General features: G+C 42.5%; 2 protein-coding genes across 2 annotated transcripts; both read left to right on the forward strand.

The window, feature by feature from the left end:
- Positions 1–4,949: 4,949 nt before the first annotated feature.
- LOC123048465 (2-oxoglutarate-dependent dioxygenase 11-like) lies at positions 4,950–7,074 on the forward strand. Its single transcript, XM_044471562.1, has 4 exons — positions 4,950–5,289; positions 5,430–5,677; positions 6,301–6,622; positions 6,829–7,074. Exons 1-4 carry the CDS (start codon positions 4,999–5,001, stop codon positions 7,072–7,074), a joined length of 1,107 nt encoding a protein of 368 aa, XP_044327497.1. The 5' UTR covers positions 4,950–4,998.
- Positions 7,075–10,807: 3,733 nt separating this feature from the next.
- On the forward strand, positions 10,808–14,420 carry LOC123048466 (2-oxoglutarate-dependent dioxygenase 11-like). The gene is made up of 4 exons (XM_044471563.1): positions 10,808–11,098; positions 11,626–11,873; positions 12,916–13,237; positions 14,074–14,420. Exons 1-4 carry the CDS (start codon positions 10,808–10,810, stop codon positions 14,314–14,316), a joined length of 1,104 nt encoding a protein of 367 aa, XP_044327498.1. The 3' UTR covers positions 14,317–14,420.
- Positions 14,421–17,576: the final 3,156 nt, after the last annotated feature.

Below are 17,576 nucleotides of genomic sequence, written 5' to 3' on the forward strand. Positions count from 1 at the left end.
GCGGTACTACCGCCCCCTTGGAGCGGTACTACCGCTAGGGCGGTACTACCGCTAGGGCGGTACTACCGCTAGGGCGGTACTGCCGCTTACTGATCGCGGTACTACCGCCGGATGCCCACTTCCATCATATTCTTGCCAATTTTTGATCCATGTTGTTTTGTTTGGTGGCTTATGCTCTTTCTTTCGGTTTGTCTCTTCTGTCCGTGTGTTTGGTTCCAGGTGATGGCCTCTCCGAGCAGCATGTCCGGCGTGTCAACCCCGGGCGTTCAACTTCAAAGCGCTATCGTACCTCTGAGACCGCGGCTGCTTCCTCAAGTGTTCCTCCTCCTTCTCAGCACAAGAAGACTACTGCCCACAGGCCAAAACCTAGGACCAAGAATGTTACAGAGATGAATGCCAAGGAATTCTGGGAAAGGCGTCAGCGCAACCCCTATGCGGAAGATCAAGAACCCACTTTGGTCAACCGCCCGTTCTGGAACCGTTTTCAGTATGCCATCTACTTTGATGTGATCAAATCGAAGAAGAATCTCTATGTTGATGTTCGCACCATCGACATTGACTTTATGGAGAAGGATCTTGCTTACTTTGGCGATGCCCTGCAGATGTGCTCTCGGTTGAACATCCGCAGGATCATTGCAGTTCAACAAGGATTTTGATGCAGACTTGGTGGCTTAGTTTTATGCCACGGTCCATCTCGGAACTGATGAGGAAAGGACTCTGACTTGGATGACAAATGGGAGGCTGCTTTCCATCAAGTGGAAGGCCTTCATGGAGTTACTTGGTGTTGAAGATCACGGACTTGAAAACCCAGTTGGATTCCGCCCTCACCGCAATGCAACGTCCACTCACAAGCAATCTCTCTGGCCCTACTGTACTTTGAAGATTCACCCCGTGACTCAGAAGGAGACCTATGAGCTGCCTGCCTATCTGGACATTCTTCATCGCATCTTCCGAGAGACTCTCTTCCCTCACACTGGGAACTTGGATATGGTTCACTCCTTTCTCGTAGACATGCTTCTTTTCTGCCAGCATGAGAAGGAAGAAAACACTTGAGAAACATTGGATATCTCTCATGTCATGTGGTCTGAACTCGTATCCGCCATCTCTGAGCGCAAGTGCCCTATCTATGGTCCATTTATCATGTTACTCATTGAGAAGGCTTGGGCTTGCGTGTATCCTAATGTTGTGATGGAGACTGGTGAGTTGATCTCCCATGAGATCAAGCGTATGCGGAAGAAGGAGAACTGGGGCACCCTGGCTTCTAGTTCTGGGACCCCACCTGGAGCTGCTGACATGGAGACCGAGGTTGAGGCTGATGCTGACGATGATGCGGATTATGAGCCCTCTAGAGTGGAGCCCTCATGGGCGAAGAAGATCAAGCGCAAGATGAAGAAACTCTTTTGCATGGAGTCTCATGGACAGTATATGGCTCATGTTTCTGAGAAGAAGGCCAGGAGCCGTCACAAGGAGCTCATGCGCCAGTTGGGTGCCACTGTTGCCAGCGGTTCTGAGGGAAAGATCACTGATGAGGAGGAATGGGTTCAGCAGCACTGCCCGTGGACCGATTCAGACACCGAGCAGTTTCCTACTGATGATGGCAGTGCAGACGATCCCGCCGGGATGTGATGATGGAGACCCTCAGTTTACTATCACCTGGAGTTGTAGCAGCGCTCTTTGCCTTTTTGGTGTCTCGATGCCAAAAGGGGAGAGAGCTTAGGGATTTGTCGTTGTCGAGTTGCGAGCGTGTGTTTGTGTGGCGTGTTTGCCTTGCCTGTCTTTCTCGCAAACTCTTTTCTCGTCTTTGGCGCTTGTTTGGTTTTATGTTTGTGAGACCCGGTATCCTATCATATGGTGTGAGACATATGCTACCTTATCCTTTTATTATCTAGTTTGTCAAGTACCTTGGTAGTTTGTGAGTTGCATGCTTATCCAGTTATATTCTTTGCTCACTCCTACTCTTATGCATCAGAGCTCTATATGTTCCATTACCTGTTGCTAATGCTGTCAGACTATAAAATATAGGGGGAGTGTTGATCCTAATGTATGTGCTTTGCTGTCCAAGGCACCTCTGTTAGGTGCACACATTCAGGGGGAGCTCCGTCTATATTTTGTAGTTTTGGGTTTCATTTACTTTCTTGTCTTACCTTTTGTGAAAATCCCGTGTTGTCATCAATCCACCAAAAAGGGGGAGATTGTTAAGGCATGTCTCTCTCTAAGTAGTTTTGGTGATTGATGACAACGTCTTTGCGGACTAATCGTGTGCGTTGAGTATTTCAGAGATTCATCCTTTGGCACGAGACGATTCCCTCCCCTCAGAGTTTTAAGCGAAGACGGTGTAGCTCTTTCGATTCAGTTTTGGTGGACTTGTGTCGTAGGAGTCACCGTACTATCAAGAGGGGGTCTGCATTGGTTAGGCTAGGGTGGAATCAACACGTACACATCCCATTTGCATCCTCTGAGCCTTCCCACTTCGATGGAGGCTCCCTTGTTGCCTTCTCTATGAAATCTGGTCCCAGCGGTAGTACCACGGACCCCAGCGGTAGTACCACTCAAGAGCTACAAGCGGCAGTACCGCCTAGAGCTCTCAGCTATAGAACCGCTGCGGTTCCGCGCTCCTACCGCCTTGACTCGAGGTTGTCGCCTCTCGTGTCGGGTTTTGCGGAACTGGCAGCGGCAGTGGAGGCGGTAGAACCGCTCGTAAGCGGTACTACCGCCCTGGGTCCAAGTCCTGCTCCGCCTCTTGCTTTCTTCTGTCTGCGCAGCAGTACCGCGAGGGGGAGCGGTAGTACCGCTGGCACAGAGCGGTAGGTAACGGTTGGATTGTTTCCCCCCTTATAAAAGGAGGTCTTCTTCTCCAAGTTGACTCACCTCTTTTCCCCCAAGCCCCATTGTTGCTCCAAAGCTCATTTTCGCCCGATCTCTCTCCCTAGCCAATCAAACTTGTTGATTCTTTGGGGATTGGTTGAGAAGGCCCAGATCTACACTTCCACCAAGAGAAATTTGATTCCCCCCACTAATCCCTTGCGGATCTTGTTACTCTTGGGTGTTTGAGTACCCTAGACGATTTAGGTCACATTGGAGCCATATTCCATTGTGGTGAAGCTCCGTGGTTTCGTTGGGGGCCTCCAATTCGGTTGTGGAGAGAGCCCCAACCTTGTTTGTAAAGGTCCGGTCGCCGCCTCCAAGGGCACCAATAGTGGAATCACGGCATCTCGCGTTGTGTGAGGGCGTGAGGAGAATACAGTGGCCCTAGTGGCTTCTTGGGGAGCATTGTGCCTCCACACCTCTCCAACGGAGACGTACTTCCCCTCAAAAGGAAGGAACTTCGGTAACACATCCTCGTCTTCACCGGCTCCACTCTTGGTTATCTCGTACCTTTACTTGTGCAAGCTTATGTTGTGTTGCATCTCTTGCTTGCTTGTATGCTTGTTGTTGTTGCATCATATAGGTTGCTCACCTAGTTGCATATCTAGACAACCTACTTTGTTGCAAATTTTAAATTGGTAAAGAAAAGCTAAAAATTGTTAGTTGCCTATTCACCCCCCTCTTTAGTCAACTATATCGATCCTTTCACACGCCCGCGGAGAAAAGCTCACCTCCCACCGTGCATGCATGCACCGTTGGTCTTGCTTGGAGATCCGATGCCATGCATTTATACTGCTCACAGTAGGTAGATCTTTCTCTCACTACATGCAAGCGCACTGTTCCACCTATGCTCCACCATCCCATGCTTTTTCATTTTATTTCCGAGTTTGAATCTATTTTATATTTTGAACCAAAAGTATAATTTATGACCCGTTTTCATATTTGTGTTTTTGACGATGGGACCTTTGAAATGAGACCACTTTATATTTCAATAAATTTTAAATTTTAAATTATGAAACATGGTGAAACACTATAAAAGTACACATAACTATGGAGTAGATAAGTTCAGAGTTTTGTTGCAATAAAATCTATTAATATTTACAAACTTTTAGATTACTAATAATCAGTTTGACACTCATTAGCACACAATGCAACGTTATGAAATGCAACCGAACAAGGGTAGCCATAGTGAAATAACAAGATACTTTTTTGCGAAACATAATGAAACATTATTAATTTTTTCGCATGGAATTAATAAATTTGTATGAAACAAGTTTGAAGCATGGTTACTTAGTTGTCAAAATATTAACTTCTGAAAATATATTCAATATTGGTCTTGTTTTAAAGACCTTGTCAGAAAAAATACATTTGTGCAAACAGAATGTAAATCAATCTTTTATTGTAACATGCATTAGGCATCTATTTATTTGAACGAAACTTAATCAGTAGAGAATATCATGTGAATGTATATTAGGTGAGACAGAAAACACTATAGCAGCGGTCCCACACAGCAATAACAAATGCGATGCATGCATGCAAAGGAGGTCCTCTCTCCACGCCCGCGCGCCCCAGTGTCGTGGGGTGTAATCGCGTATGCTCCAAATGCGTTCGTCTGAAACTCTGAATCGAACGGACCCATAGGTTATTTGCTTGCTCCAACTTCGCCCTCTGCCATTCACTTTGATGTTCCAAGCCGGGGTTATCTACGTCCGTTCCATCTCATTTTGTTTACACTGTAATCCGGGCCGGCGTGCAGTGGTCTCTACTGCATTTCTGCTGCAGTTTAAACACCGTGAACCAAGCGTTTTACAGTTGGAGGGGACACTGATGTCATGCATGTGGGGTGCAAAAGTATTCTATCCACGTAAAATTCGGCCGTTAGCCGCCGGCCATTATTTAGCCTCGATCGGTGCGTCCAACTGCATGGATCGGAGAACCTCAGACGAGCCGATCGAGGAATCATTGAGCTCGATCAGATCCAAGAAAAAAGATTACTGCAAGTTGCGAGCACTAACAATCTTGCACTCTATAAGTAGCCTGGACGGCTCAATGCCTGGTCAGATAAGCAGGCAGAGTAACTGGAGTAGAGTGTGCAGTGTAGACGTGTGGCAGAGAAGTAACTTGCGAGTGATCATGGAGGTGGAGGCGAGGAGTGGTGGCAGCAGCGCCAGCGAGGGCAGATGGTCGCAGTCGGGAACGTCGCTCCCCGTCAGGAACGTCCAGGCGCTGGCGGCGTCTGCCGGCGAGGTGGCGGTCGACGCGATGGAACGGTACATCCAGCCGGGCGTCGACGGGGACACGGTTCTCGCCGAGCACTCCGATGAGGTTCCGGTGATCGACCTCGCCAAGCTCCTCGACGCCGAGTCAGTGGAAGTGGAGGCCGCCAAGCTCAGATTTGCCTGTGAGGACTGGGGCTTCTTCCAGGTGCGGTTTAGTAAACTTTTCTAATTTTAACAGCATACTTAATTTTCTAGATATTTATTACTAGATCCAGCCATTCCATTGCTAAAAATAGAAGTCCATATGTAAAGCAAGACTACTTATCTAATCTCTACAATCTATAGGTTGTAAATCATGGAATACCAATTGAGGTCATCGCGGGTATGAAGCATGACATTCAGAAGTTCTTTCAGCTGCCCCTCGAAGTTAAGAATGCATATGCGCAACGAGTAGGAGATCTTCAAGGTTATGGTCAAGCGTTTGTTCTCTCGGATGATCAAAAGCTAGATTGGTCAGACATGTTTGGCCTCTTTTCGCAGCCACCTCAGGCCCGTGATATGAGTTACTGGCCAAACCAGCCTCCTAATTTCAGGTTAGTTTGTTTGTGTTTGAAACATCTTATATTTCTAGATGGATAATAAAGGTAAATTGAAACTATTTCTTTCTAATCAAATCATCAAATTAAGAAAATTATTTAAATATGTCCGACTCGAGAATTGAATCAAAATTGGATTCCTAAAAGTTCCGGTTTGTAACATGTAATCATTTGGTTAACGAAGAACATGCCAAGTCTTTAAATGAACGGGACATGTTGCTTTCATTGCCATAATTTGCATGTTTGTGAGTGGGACATTTGGTTTAATTCAATAATTTCTTGATCAAACATATATGTTGAGCAATTTACTGAAATATGAAAAAGAGAGGAACTAATGACATTAAACTTTTCTGCAAAATAAAATGAACCACTTTACCAGGGTAATATTTTCGTATAAGTATCTATCAATTGATTTGATAGTGTTCATGGTGTGCCCAACAAAGTACAAGCATGCCAATGGCTAAACAAACAACAAAATGTGGTCTGCTTGTTCTATTTATACTTTACACTAGCAAATGATATCCCCTAAAAATTAATGCCAAGTCAGGTCACTAAAAGTATGTAGCTATTTAAATTTCTACAAATATCTAACAGTAACACATACATTTTTTTAATCCCAGGAATTCTATTGAAGAGTACTCTTCCGAGTTGATGAAACTCAGTCATTCTCTTGCCACCTTTATTGCCAAAACAATAGGTGTTGATCCTGAATTAATGGAAGACAAGCATGTGGGCCAGTTTCTGAGAATGAACTACTACCCTTCATGCACAACCACGCCCGAAAAGGTTTTAGGTTTCTCACCGCATTCTGATGGATCTTTTATAACTATCCTGCTAGAAGTGAATGCAGTTCAAGGCCTACAAATTAGAAGGCATGGTGCATGGATCCCAGTAAAACCACGGGGTGATGCATTATTGGTAAATGTGGGTGACTTCCTTGAGGTATGGTTTTAAACCTAATTTTGGATTCTAGGAATGAAACACAAACAATTTAGAATTGAGAGTGTTTTATTGACCCGAGTGATAATTGAGTAGTGTAGTGGGAGATGTTTCATAAACAGTATGAACATATTACACTAGTTTCAAACTACCTTATATAAGGGAGGAATTTCGTATTTTATTTAATTAAAATTAATCATTGGTTACAGATTATGACAAATGGGAAGTATAAGAGCATTGAGCACAGGGTCACCATAAATGCCCAGAAGGAGCGACTATCCATATCAGCATTTCAAGTTCCAAAGTACGATGGAATAATTTCACCAGTTTTGGGCAGTACCGAAGAGAAGGTGTTATACAAGACAATGAGAGTAGAAGAGTATGCAAGACTTTATTTGTCAAACAAACCATATGGAAAGAGAACCCTTGATTATGCTAAGTTATCCCAAATATAAGGCTTATGTACTCTACTTCATTTACTAGATAATCTATCATCAAATGAATTTTGATGCTTCCTTTACTCTTTTGAGGGAAGTTTGATCCTCAATGTAGTAAGCAGATATATTTATCATCACTGAGACATTTGTTACTTCATTTAAATCTCTCCATTCGTTTTATGATAATATATATGTATTCTAAAATTCTTCTTCTACTACTTCAGTTTTTCTAGATGTCGCCGATGATTTTTCTTTTGAAGATTTGTTCATGATTATTTGCTTGCAAGTGAATCCGTTGAAATGAGAGGCACAACCATATGTAAGTCGACTAGTACTTCTAAACCTGTGTAGGCTAACTATTTGTTGGCATGGTATTTGAAAGATAACAAAATTAGCATGAATTCAAACTTCAATCATTGCCATAAAAGAGGATTTCTTCCACTGTTATATACCCTGAATAGGTGATTTGCATCCATTGTGCTTTTTCCACCTCTGTTGTCCCCATGCTCGAGTCATAACTCACATCTTTCCTTGCTTGAGTCACTACTCACATCTTCATAAGTCACCTCCATTTTCTCCCATTAAGCTGGCTATTTCTTTTCCAGGTGGATATTTTTATCATAACAACACGGGAACTTTAGGATTTTGGGTATAAAAAATGGCTCCATTGTCTAGATATACATGTGTGTTCACCAATGAACATGATAATATGTTTTGGAATATACTTTACACATAATAAAAAACATGTATTTTTTGGGTATCGTGGCAACATGGGAAGTGTAAGTTGACAGACGGTCCACACATCATTGATTATTGGAGTTGCCCAGCTCATTTCAATCTCAATTATTATTTTGCCTCACCTTTTTAGAAAGTTTGGTTTTTAAATGGAATTATAAAACTTTCAACAATTTAGTATAGGTTTGTGAATATCTTGGGAATCACTTTGCCTAGCCATCTGAAAGTTTTGGCTATTTTTGCAACTTTCAGCCAATTTTGGATAAAAGTTTCAAACCAATTAATAACAGAGTTTGCACTAACCGATATTTCAACAATTCCGATCTCAACCCTTGTGCTGCTCCCCTGGGATGACTTGGGTGACGCCCTAAAAAACCCAATGTTACCACTTCTTTCCCATCATCCTTGCTCCTGGAGAGAGCTTGCTTGTGTGGTTTCTGTGGATGGTTGCGGCAAGGCTCTCTCCTCATCCAGATCATGAGTGACTGTGTGGCATAATCGTGCTTGTCGGTTAGGTGTTTCGAAGACCGGCTGGTCCGATAACCGTTTGATGATGGGAAGCGGTACCCTTGTGCTTCATCAACCAGATCTAGGGTTAATAGCTTGTGGTGGAGGCCACATTGGTCGTGCATGATGAGGTAGATGGGGGACACGAGTGGCTTCGACTAGGGGTCTGGCCACTTTCCGCCGACATCAGGAGTTGGCTACTATTATAGACGTGACCCAGTTCTTATCCTCCCTCCTCTTCTCCTAACCTAGCACCTATGCATTTCAAATTCCAGTTGTGCTCATCCGGAGCTAGTCGGGTTTAGATCTGGCTGGACTTCATGACAATCTGGATCCTAGGGTTGCGCTTGTTAGCCAGTATCATACCCCCAAGGCCTTAAAAAGGTCTCTACTATCCTCACGCTTGCCAGAACGAGGTAGTTTGGATCCAGGCTGGCATCCCTATTTGGTGGAAAGTTGCAATGCCCCATCCCTATTTGGTAGAAAGTTGTGATGCTTGTGGGCAGGGCTCACAACCCAAGTGAGGGTCGACAACCATGACTGTGAAGGCGCGTGGGTGCTGCCGATTTGCATTCGGTGGTGGTTGTCCGGTGGTTATCTTGGCAACCAACCATGCCAAGTCTGGAGGCAGATAACTCATGTCGTTGCGAAACCTAGTCCAACTTCAGTCCGTCTAGCTGTGTGACATTCACGAATGCCATCCCCTCTTTGAAGGCATCATCACAGCCGCTCTATGACCTCATTGGTGTTCTCGGTGAAAACACCATATTTTTGGATTAAAGGGTGGTGACGCTCATCCTACCCGTCCTGCGCACCGCCTTGGACTTCGGTTCCTTGTTATCCCGAGTGTTGCTAGTTGGCAAATGTGGCTTTGTATGGTTGAGACCAGGCCTGATGAGATAAGGTGTTCTTCTTGGGTGATCATATCGCTCGTCCGCATGACACGTTGTGTTCTTCGTGAACTCCGGGATGCTAGAATTGATGTCTCTTGTCAGCATGAGACATGGTCCTGTTCAGTGACAAAGATTGTCGGCAGGATGGTGTGTCCTTGTCGGTTTGGTTGTTCCGTTCTTTGCATCAACGACTCAGCCTTCTGAGATGGTGCTACTTCACCCTTGTGTTTTCTTCGGCATGGCTTACCCCTTATTCTGCATCCCTAGTTTAGTTGGTTAGGCTTGCTTGAAATAGACTTTTGCCTTGCTTTATAAATAAAGCACCAACCCAAGTCCATAAAATAATTCGTCCAAGTGCGTGTAGACCTTTGTGTAAGCCAGTTGTCATAATCTTGTCGCGTGTGTGTGGACCTTTGTGTAAGCAAGCCGTAGCACATTGTATTTTTTTTCGTTGTTTCAGGGGCATCATTAATTAATTTACCCGCAAAAGATGCATTATTAATGTCGGGCCTGAGCTTTCTTTCACATAACATAAAGTTCGCCCTCGAGTGACAAGGATTATGGAGTCCCTATATGATGCATTTAGCGTCAAGTTGTCGGGCTCCAGCACAGGGGAGTGTCCGAACTAGGCCAACCCATTTTAGCGCGCACTATAGAGATCACTTTAGCTGCTCCGTTGCCTGCAGTGGTTGGAACACTGTAGCAACCTGACGCTATAGACATCATGTTTTAAAATTTTGACAACAATTTTTGAAAACACCAACATTTGTTGAAAATTCAAATATTTTGTGTTTTTTTTGAAATTTTTGAACAACTTTTGGAAAAGCGAACAATTTTGAAATTTCTAACATCTCTTCAAAAGCGTGTACAATTTTAAAAACTTTGAACAATTTTCGAAATTTCAAACAGTTTTTAAAGAAATACAAACAATTGTTGAAATTCCGAACATATTTTTGAAAAAGCGAACCATTTTTAAATCCAATTGTTTTTAGAAAATTTTGATATAATACTTTTTTTGGAAAAAAATTGTTTTCTAAAAGAAACAGAAATAACTAAAAAAGAAGAACCCGAAAACAGCAGATAAAAAGAAAACTAGTTCAAGAACCTTCTAGACGGTTCCCCAAACCCAGGTCCTGTAGTATGTTAGCTACCTATATATATAATGGGCTTGCCCATTTTACATCGGTCGCTGTCTTCTTCTCTGTGTGAAACGCGGAAGTTTTGCTCAATTAGTGATTTCGGTCAAATATGATTCTCCAGGGATGGGAGATGACTGCCTGTACAAAAGCCTGTTTTAACCACGGCACAGCGGATCTGCAAGTGTATCAGTGCAAAACTATTCCAAGCCTGTAAAATTCGGCCATTAGCCGCCGGGGCATTCTTTTTAGCATCGATCGGTGCGTCCAAACACATGGATCAGAGGGCCCTCCGGACGAGCCGATCGAGGAATAACCATTCGCATCTTCTACCTCCTTTCATGTAACATGGCAGCGTAACTATCACTCTTCTACAAATAATAGCCTCATCGGTGGCTGGATCCTTCTCTACAAATAAGCAAGCAAAAGTAAGCTAACTATCGAGAGCGCCAAGACGTAGTGAACAACATTTCTGTACTGATGGAGGTAGAGGCAGCGAGAGCGAGTGACAGCGTCAGCGAGAGCAGGTGGTCGAAGCTGGCTGTGACGCTTCCCGTCAGGAACGTCCAGGCCCTGGCGGCGTCCACCGGCGAGCTGACGGCCGAGGTGATCGAGCGGTACATACAGCCGGACATCGACGCTTTCGCTGTTCTCGACGAGCACTCCGACGAGGTTCCGGTGATCGACGTCGGCAAGCTTTCGAGCCCCGAGTCCGTCGAGGCAGAGGCCGCGAAGCTCAAGTTTGCCTGCGCGGAGTGGGGATTTTTTCAGGTGCGTCACTCAAGTAATGAACTTAACCAGTTTAATTTATATGTCCTCACTTGTATCATACATACATGAAAAAAAAAGTGTTCTTCATTCTAAAATTTAAGGCGACTTTTCTAGAATATTTCTATTTTTTAATGTTTGCTTATTTATTTTATTTTCTGATTATTCAGATTTATTCGCACTTGCCAATATTACGACTTTCTTGACTTGAATGTTTTTTCTTATATATATATATATTTGTTTCGAATTTATTCAGTTTTTGTGCAACTCGAATGCCACATGGGGGAAATCATCATGGCTTTATTTGTTATACTACTTTTGATTGTGGCCAGGGTACAAATTAGTCATGTTTCAAAAGTTTAAGGTCAGATATATTTGGTATCAGAGTTCAAGGACAAAATCTGGAACCAGTCTAGTGATAGAAAATGTATACTTTTCTCAAAACATTAATGACTAGATTCAATCATTCCATCCTTCAAAAACTATGTTTGATAAGGCATGACTGTTTGTCCAACTTTTGAGTTTTGCAGGTTGTAAATCATGGAATACCAGATGAGGTCATCATGGGTATGAAGCATGACATTCAGAAGTTTTTTCAACTCCCCCTCGATGTTAAGAATGCATATGCTCAGCGGCAAGGGGATCTTCAAGGTTATGGTCAAGCGTTTGTTGTCTCTGATGATCAAAAGCTAGAATGGGGTGACATGTTTGCGCTCTTCGCCCAACCACCCGAAGCCCGTGATATGAGTTACTGGCCATGTGAACCCCATACTTTCAGGTGAGACTTTAATTTGTATGTTTGAGATATCTATATGGATAAGAAAGGAAAATAAAAATGCCTTCCTTCTTTTCAAAGAATCAAGTTTAGCAGCTTACTTAATTTGGCCCAACACCCGAGTTCAATGGTGATTAGATTTCTAGAATTTACAGGATTGACTTAGTTACACATTTTTTTTTTAATAAAATGGACAAACATGTCAATTTTGAGATAAGAGCATGTTTCCCACTGCTACAGTGTGCCATTTTTGTGAGTGTGACCTTTGAAACATGATTTTGACATTCTATGTAATTTTGAGGTAAAAGCACGTTTTTCACTGCTACCATCTGTTACATGTTCATTTCGTGTAAAGCATTTATTAGCCTCATAACATAAACTCATAGGCCAAAGAGGAGGAGTACCAAAAATTTATGTTGGCCTTATTCTTTTGTTATTTTTTATTGTTATGCATCTCATCAATTCAACAGCAACGCAGATTGAGATGTTCACTTCTTTGACCCTGAGTACCCTTTTACAATTCATATACAGAACACTTTATACTCCTAACTATGCTAAGGACTCAAAGTAAAGTAGTAAACTTCTAAGATATTTTCTTTATATTTGAACATTGGTATAGAAATGACACCAACCCCACCAAGTTAAATTAGACATTGCCACAACAACCTATAAATAATTTGTTGCCTTTATTGTTGATGTCCTACCTAGCCCTGAATTTTTTTGTTGAATCCAAAAAAGTTATTTATGGAACTTTTGTATTGAAAAACTCATAAATCTAAAAATCTTACAGAGGAACTAACAAATATTAAGTATTCTGGCAAAAAAAAATTGATATTAAGTCTTTCAGGGTAATATTTTCATCATGAATAGCTAGCAAGAGAGTCTTTTTATGGTACATGGCAACCCATAACAAAAATTCAGGCCGAGGTGTATAGTTTGTACTTGGAACTAACACAACTAAGTCCGGTCATATAAAGCCCAAATTATTTCAATATCTACCAATGGCATCAATAACATAGAAACATTATTCTTCTTTTGATCCCAGAAATTTTATTGAAAAGTACTCTTCGGAGGTGATGAAACTTGCTCATTCTCTTGGCGTCTTCGTTGCAAAAACACTAGATCTTAATCCCGGCCCGTTTGAAGACAAACATGTGGCGCAATTTCTCAGGATGGGCTACTACCCTCCATGCACGCCAATGCCAGAAAAGGTTCTAGGCTTCACACCGCATTCTGATATGTCCTTTCTAACTATTCTACTGGAAGTTAATTCAGTTCAAGGCTTACAAATTAGAAGGCATGGTGCATGGATACCCGTGAAACCATGTCGCGACGCACTATTGGTGAATGTGGGTGACCTTCTTGAGGTATGCTTCTTGAGACATGTTAAGTTAGTCATACAACATCTCAAACTAAATGTTATATAAAATCGGGAAATAATGTTTTTAGAATCCTTATATGTGCCTAGTGAAGAGAAAACCTCAACTCCGTAAGTTTTTTGACTGACAAACTTTAACACGCCCAAGCACATTGACCAAATGAAAGCGGTTATATTTGGCTTGCCATTGGGTATTAAGTTTTTCAGCCACCCGAGTTAGTAAAAGTACTTCTCAATTCATTTATCACATGTTACGTTATTAATTGTAGCACATTGTATGCCACTCCAGAAAAGTAACCACGATTTTGGGTTAGAGTTGTTTCTAAATAATTTTGAAGTTAGAGAGCAAAAAAGTAAGATGTCCACCCAGCCAAACAAGTGATGCATCGACCACCTTTGTAGCCCTCGCCCAGTATCAAGCCAACGTTGCTCAGAAAGCTCATTATTGGCCACATAAAAGACTCATTCTAGTTTCTCTTTAATCAAGCTACTTGAATACTATTGTTCCTTTTCTCTTATTGTCATTCAGATCATCTTACAATAAATGAAAATAGTTCGCTAATGTTCAATAATTTCCGTACTACTTCTTTCTATTTATTAATTCCAAGAAATCTTGATCAAATAAGACAAAAGATACCTTTTTTCTAGAGATTAGGGGTGCATTCTAGGCATAGCAATAGTTGAATGTTGTATAGGGAAGTTTTCCTTAGACAATGTCGTGTGTAGTTCTGAAACTACTTTCAACTTTATATGAGGAACTGTTTTTCGAGGATATAGATGAGCAACTTGATATTTGTCTAATTTAGTTTACTTATTTGTTTATAGATTATGACAAATGGGAAGTACAAGAGCATTGAGCACAGGGTTACCATAAATGCCCACAAGGAGCGACTAACTGTGTCTGCATTTCATCTCCCAAATTATGATGGAATAGTTTCACCAATTTTGGAAACTAGAGAAGAGAAGTTGTTATACAAGACGGTGAAAGTAGAAGAGTATGCAAGACTTTTTTTCACAAACAAACTTGAAGGAAAGAGAGCCCTAGATCATGCAAAGTTATCCCAATAAGGATTGTCTACTCTAATTTATCATTCTAGACATGCACGAAGAGGTTATCCCAATACAGAAGACACTGAAAGTAGAAGAGTATTCAAGACTTTATTTCTCAAACAAACTAGAAGGAAAGAGAGCTCTGTACTATGCAAAGTTATCTGAAATATAAGGATTTTCTACCATACTTTGTCGTTCTAGATGAGCACTCTTAAAATACTATTTGATGATTAATGGATATATGTTTCTCACCGGGACTAATCACCGAGATGTTTGTTACTTCATTTGAATCTCTTCATGTATTTTCGGATATACATATGCTGAATTTCTGTCACAATTGTGATGATACTTCGAAGACGAAAACAGGTTCAGTCCAAACCTCTGTTCCAAACCATCCCAGCAAGAAGGTTGGCGCCAAAGGGAAGATGATAATAACAAATTGGGAAACAACGGCCCCAATAGCCACCCAACCGATTGTTGGTGCTTATTCTGGTTAACCGGAGCTACAACCATCTCATTTATGGTCACGCTCTGATCTTGTAGAGTAGAGTACTTGACCTGTGCCAGAGTATTGCTGCTGCCTGTAGTACAAAAGACTGTAAAACAGACCGGCCTGCAGATGGGCTCAGCAAGCGTTCTTGGTTCCAAGCGGGCATTGTTTAGCGTCGTTACGTCCAAACGTAGGGATCAGAGGACCTTCCGGTCAAGCCGATCGAGGAATCATCATTCACATCTTTCTTGTGAGACCGCAGTTTAACTAATAATTCCGTTCTGTTTGATCGAATCAAACAGAAAAAGATTAGCAAGTTGCAACCTCAACTAACAGTTATATACTAATAGCTAGCGTATGGAGTCAGAAATGGCTATACTACGTAAGAAAGATCAAAACGAAGATTAGTATATTGCGAGAGTCTGGAGTCAGCATTTTATAAAATTGTGAGAAAAGATAATCTCGAAGTCAGAGGATGATAAGCATCCAGAGGAAGCTGCGATGCACCTAGTTACACCAACCCGGTGTAAAATATGCTTTACTTGCTGTATAGACTTCGTCCAACGGATCTGACAATTTCAGATCCGTGTGTATCTTTATATATCTATGTGTCTTCACGCTTTCATAAAATTCATAATTTGTGAGGCACTGGCTTTGTATATTTAGAATCACTGGTAGGACCTTGATTCCTCAGACTTAACTACTTCGTCCAACGGCTTCCAATAAACTTTTATAATAGATCCAATACTTTTCAAAAATATAATGCGGAATGCATGAACAAATAAGCGAGCAAAAGCAGAGCACGACATACTGAGAACTACTTCCTCCGTTTCTAAATATTTGTCTTTCTAGAGATTTCAACAAATGACTACATGCGGAGCAAAAGGAGTAAATCTACACTCTAAAATATGTCTATATACATCCGTATGTGGTAGTCCATTTAAAATCTCTAAAAAGACAAATATTTAGAAACGAAGGGAGTAACTAGTTGCATGGAGGTGGTGGAGGCGCTGAATGGCAGCACCAGAGATCACAGAGCTGGGAACGTCCAAGCTCTGGCGGCGTCCACTACTGGCGAGCTAACGAAGTGACTAATATAATCGACGATGTTTTTCTTTCCATTTTTACTCTTTACCCTTAAGGGCATCTTCAATGACCCTCAAAGCAGCCACATCCATCAGGACTGAGCTGTCGGGACCCATTCTTCTATCCAACGTGGTACCCTGTCGGTCCGCGGAGCGGTCTGTACGTCTGTTTTCCCACAAATCAGAAGCAAACTGGGGGAGGGGCCTTTGCGGGGGTCCAGACCGCCGTCATGTAGGACTCGGACACCCCCGGTCCATTCAAATCCCCCATCCTGGTCCACTTCTCTTCCACTCCGTCCCTGCTCCCTTGCTTTGCATCCACACCCTTCTCATCCTCCGCCGCTGTTGTACCTCTTCGGCCGTCGTCTAGACACCGTAGGACGTCACAACCCCCACCAACGCTTCCGCCATCCACCCAGGATCCCTCTGCCCACTGCCGACAACACCCATGGTGGACCCCACGCCCGGCAGGTGTTCGGTCAAATGTGATTGAGCTTATTTTCGAGTTCCATGTTGTTTTCTAGATTAAGCATGATGGCGGGGTACTCGGTGGAGAAGGATGAGTTATTGTGTGCTGTGTGGTTGGCAGTATCTACAGACTTTCTAGGCATGAACTCAAGGGACTTTGTCTTTTGGTGGCGCATGCATGGTTCGTTTCATGCATGGAATCACTCTGCCCTAAGGTATGCACATCATCAATGAATGCAATGTGAGGTCGTTAGGGCATCGATGGTACACTATTAAGATCATGAAGTTTTGCAGCGCGGTTAAAATGTGTGGAGGCAATGTGGCCATTGCTCGCATCCATAGAGATCAAAAGTTTGCTTCTTGTCACTCTACATGTTGGTTAATTCATTCATTCACTCAATGCTGCTCTACAAGTTGTATAGCTTGCATGCTCGGCCATGATGTACTACAAGACCGAGGACAGGCCATTCATGCACATACATTGTTGAATGGGACTCAACGGGTAGCCTGCGTGGGAGGACATGTGTCGGCTCTGATTATTCTAGTACCGTTCAATTTGAAATTGATCATATGGGAAAACTTGTTGAACATCCGGTAATCTTGGTGAATTTGAACTATTCTTGTACTAAAGATGTTTGCATGCTATTTATGTCCATGCCTACAGTGTTTACTTCTGTCGTGTTTGATGTAATTTATCCGGTTTGTTGAAATCCCGTTTGAAATGTTTGCGACGGTTGAATGTCCGGCTCTCACATCACTTCTTACTGATTGATCCCCACCGTTTCGCAGACGGATACAGTGTTTGATATGGACGTCACGTTGAAGATGGTATATCAGTTAAAAATACTCCAGAGTGATGGTGCAAAGGCATGTTTGAATCACGCCATCGCAGATCTGCAAGTGGCCAGTGCATTAAATTCGGCCATTAGCTGACGGGCATATTTTTTAGCATCGGCGCTTCCCGGACGAGCCGGTCAAGGAATCATTCGCATTTTCTAAGTCCGAAAGATATAATCGTGGTCGACTTTCATGGTACTTTCTCTGTTTTATATTAATTGTAGTATTAAATCAGCGACAACCAATACCAAATGGAGGGAGTACGCTCCACTCTGACCGTCCGTTCACATCGTGATGTGTGCACATGTAATCATCACATGCCCACCTTCTGTCCGCCCCAGAGTCATTAGCAGGAGTTGACATTACATTTCAGTTAACAATCTGCTACGGAGTATATA

The sequence above is a fragment of the Triticum aestivum genome, chromosome 2D (assembly GCF_018294505.1).
Source record: "Triticum aestivum cultivar Chinese Spring chromosome 2D, IWGSC CS RefSeq v2.1, whole genome shotgun sequence".
NCBI classification, from domain to species: domain Eukaryota; kingdom Viridiplantae; phylum Streptophyta; class Magnoliopsida; order Poales; family Poaceae; genus Triticum; species Triticum aestivum.

Excerpts from the sequence above, each read along its gene's own strand:
- LOC123048465 (XM_044471562.1), top strand. The coding sequence starts at position 4,999 with ATGGAGGTGGAGGCGAGGAGTGGTGGCAGCAGCGCCAGCGAGGGCAGA. Across the intron at positions 5,290-5,429 it reads AGGACTGGGGCTTCTTCCAG|GTTGTAAATCATGGAATACC; the intron begins GTGCGGTTTAGT and ends TACAATCTATAG. Across the intron at positions 6,623-6,828 it reads ATGTGGGTGACTTCCTTGAG|ATTATGACAAATGGGAAGTA; the intron begins GTATGGTTTTAA and ends CATTGGTTACAG.
- LOC123048466 (XM_044471563.1), top strand. The coding sequence starts at position 10,808 with ATGGAGGTAGAGGCAGCGAGAGCGAGTGACAGCGTCAGCGAGAGCAGG. Across the intron at positions 11,099-11,625 it reads CGGAGTGGGGATTTTTTCAG|GTTGTAAATCATGGAATACC; the intron begins GTGCGTCACTCA and ends TGAGTTTTGCAG. Across the intron at positions 13,238-14,073 it reads ATGTGGGTGACCTTCTTGAG|ATTATGACAAATGGGAAGTA; the intron begins GTATGCTTCTTG and ends ATTTGTTTATAG.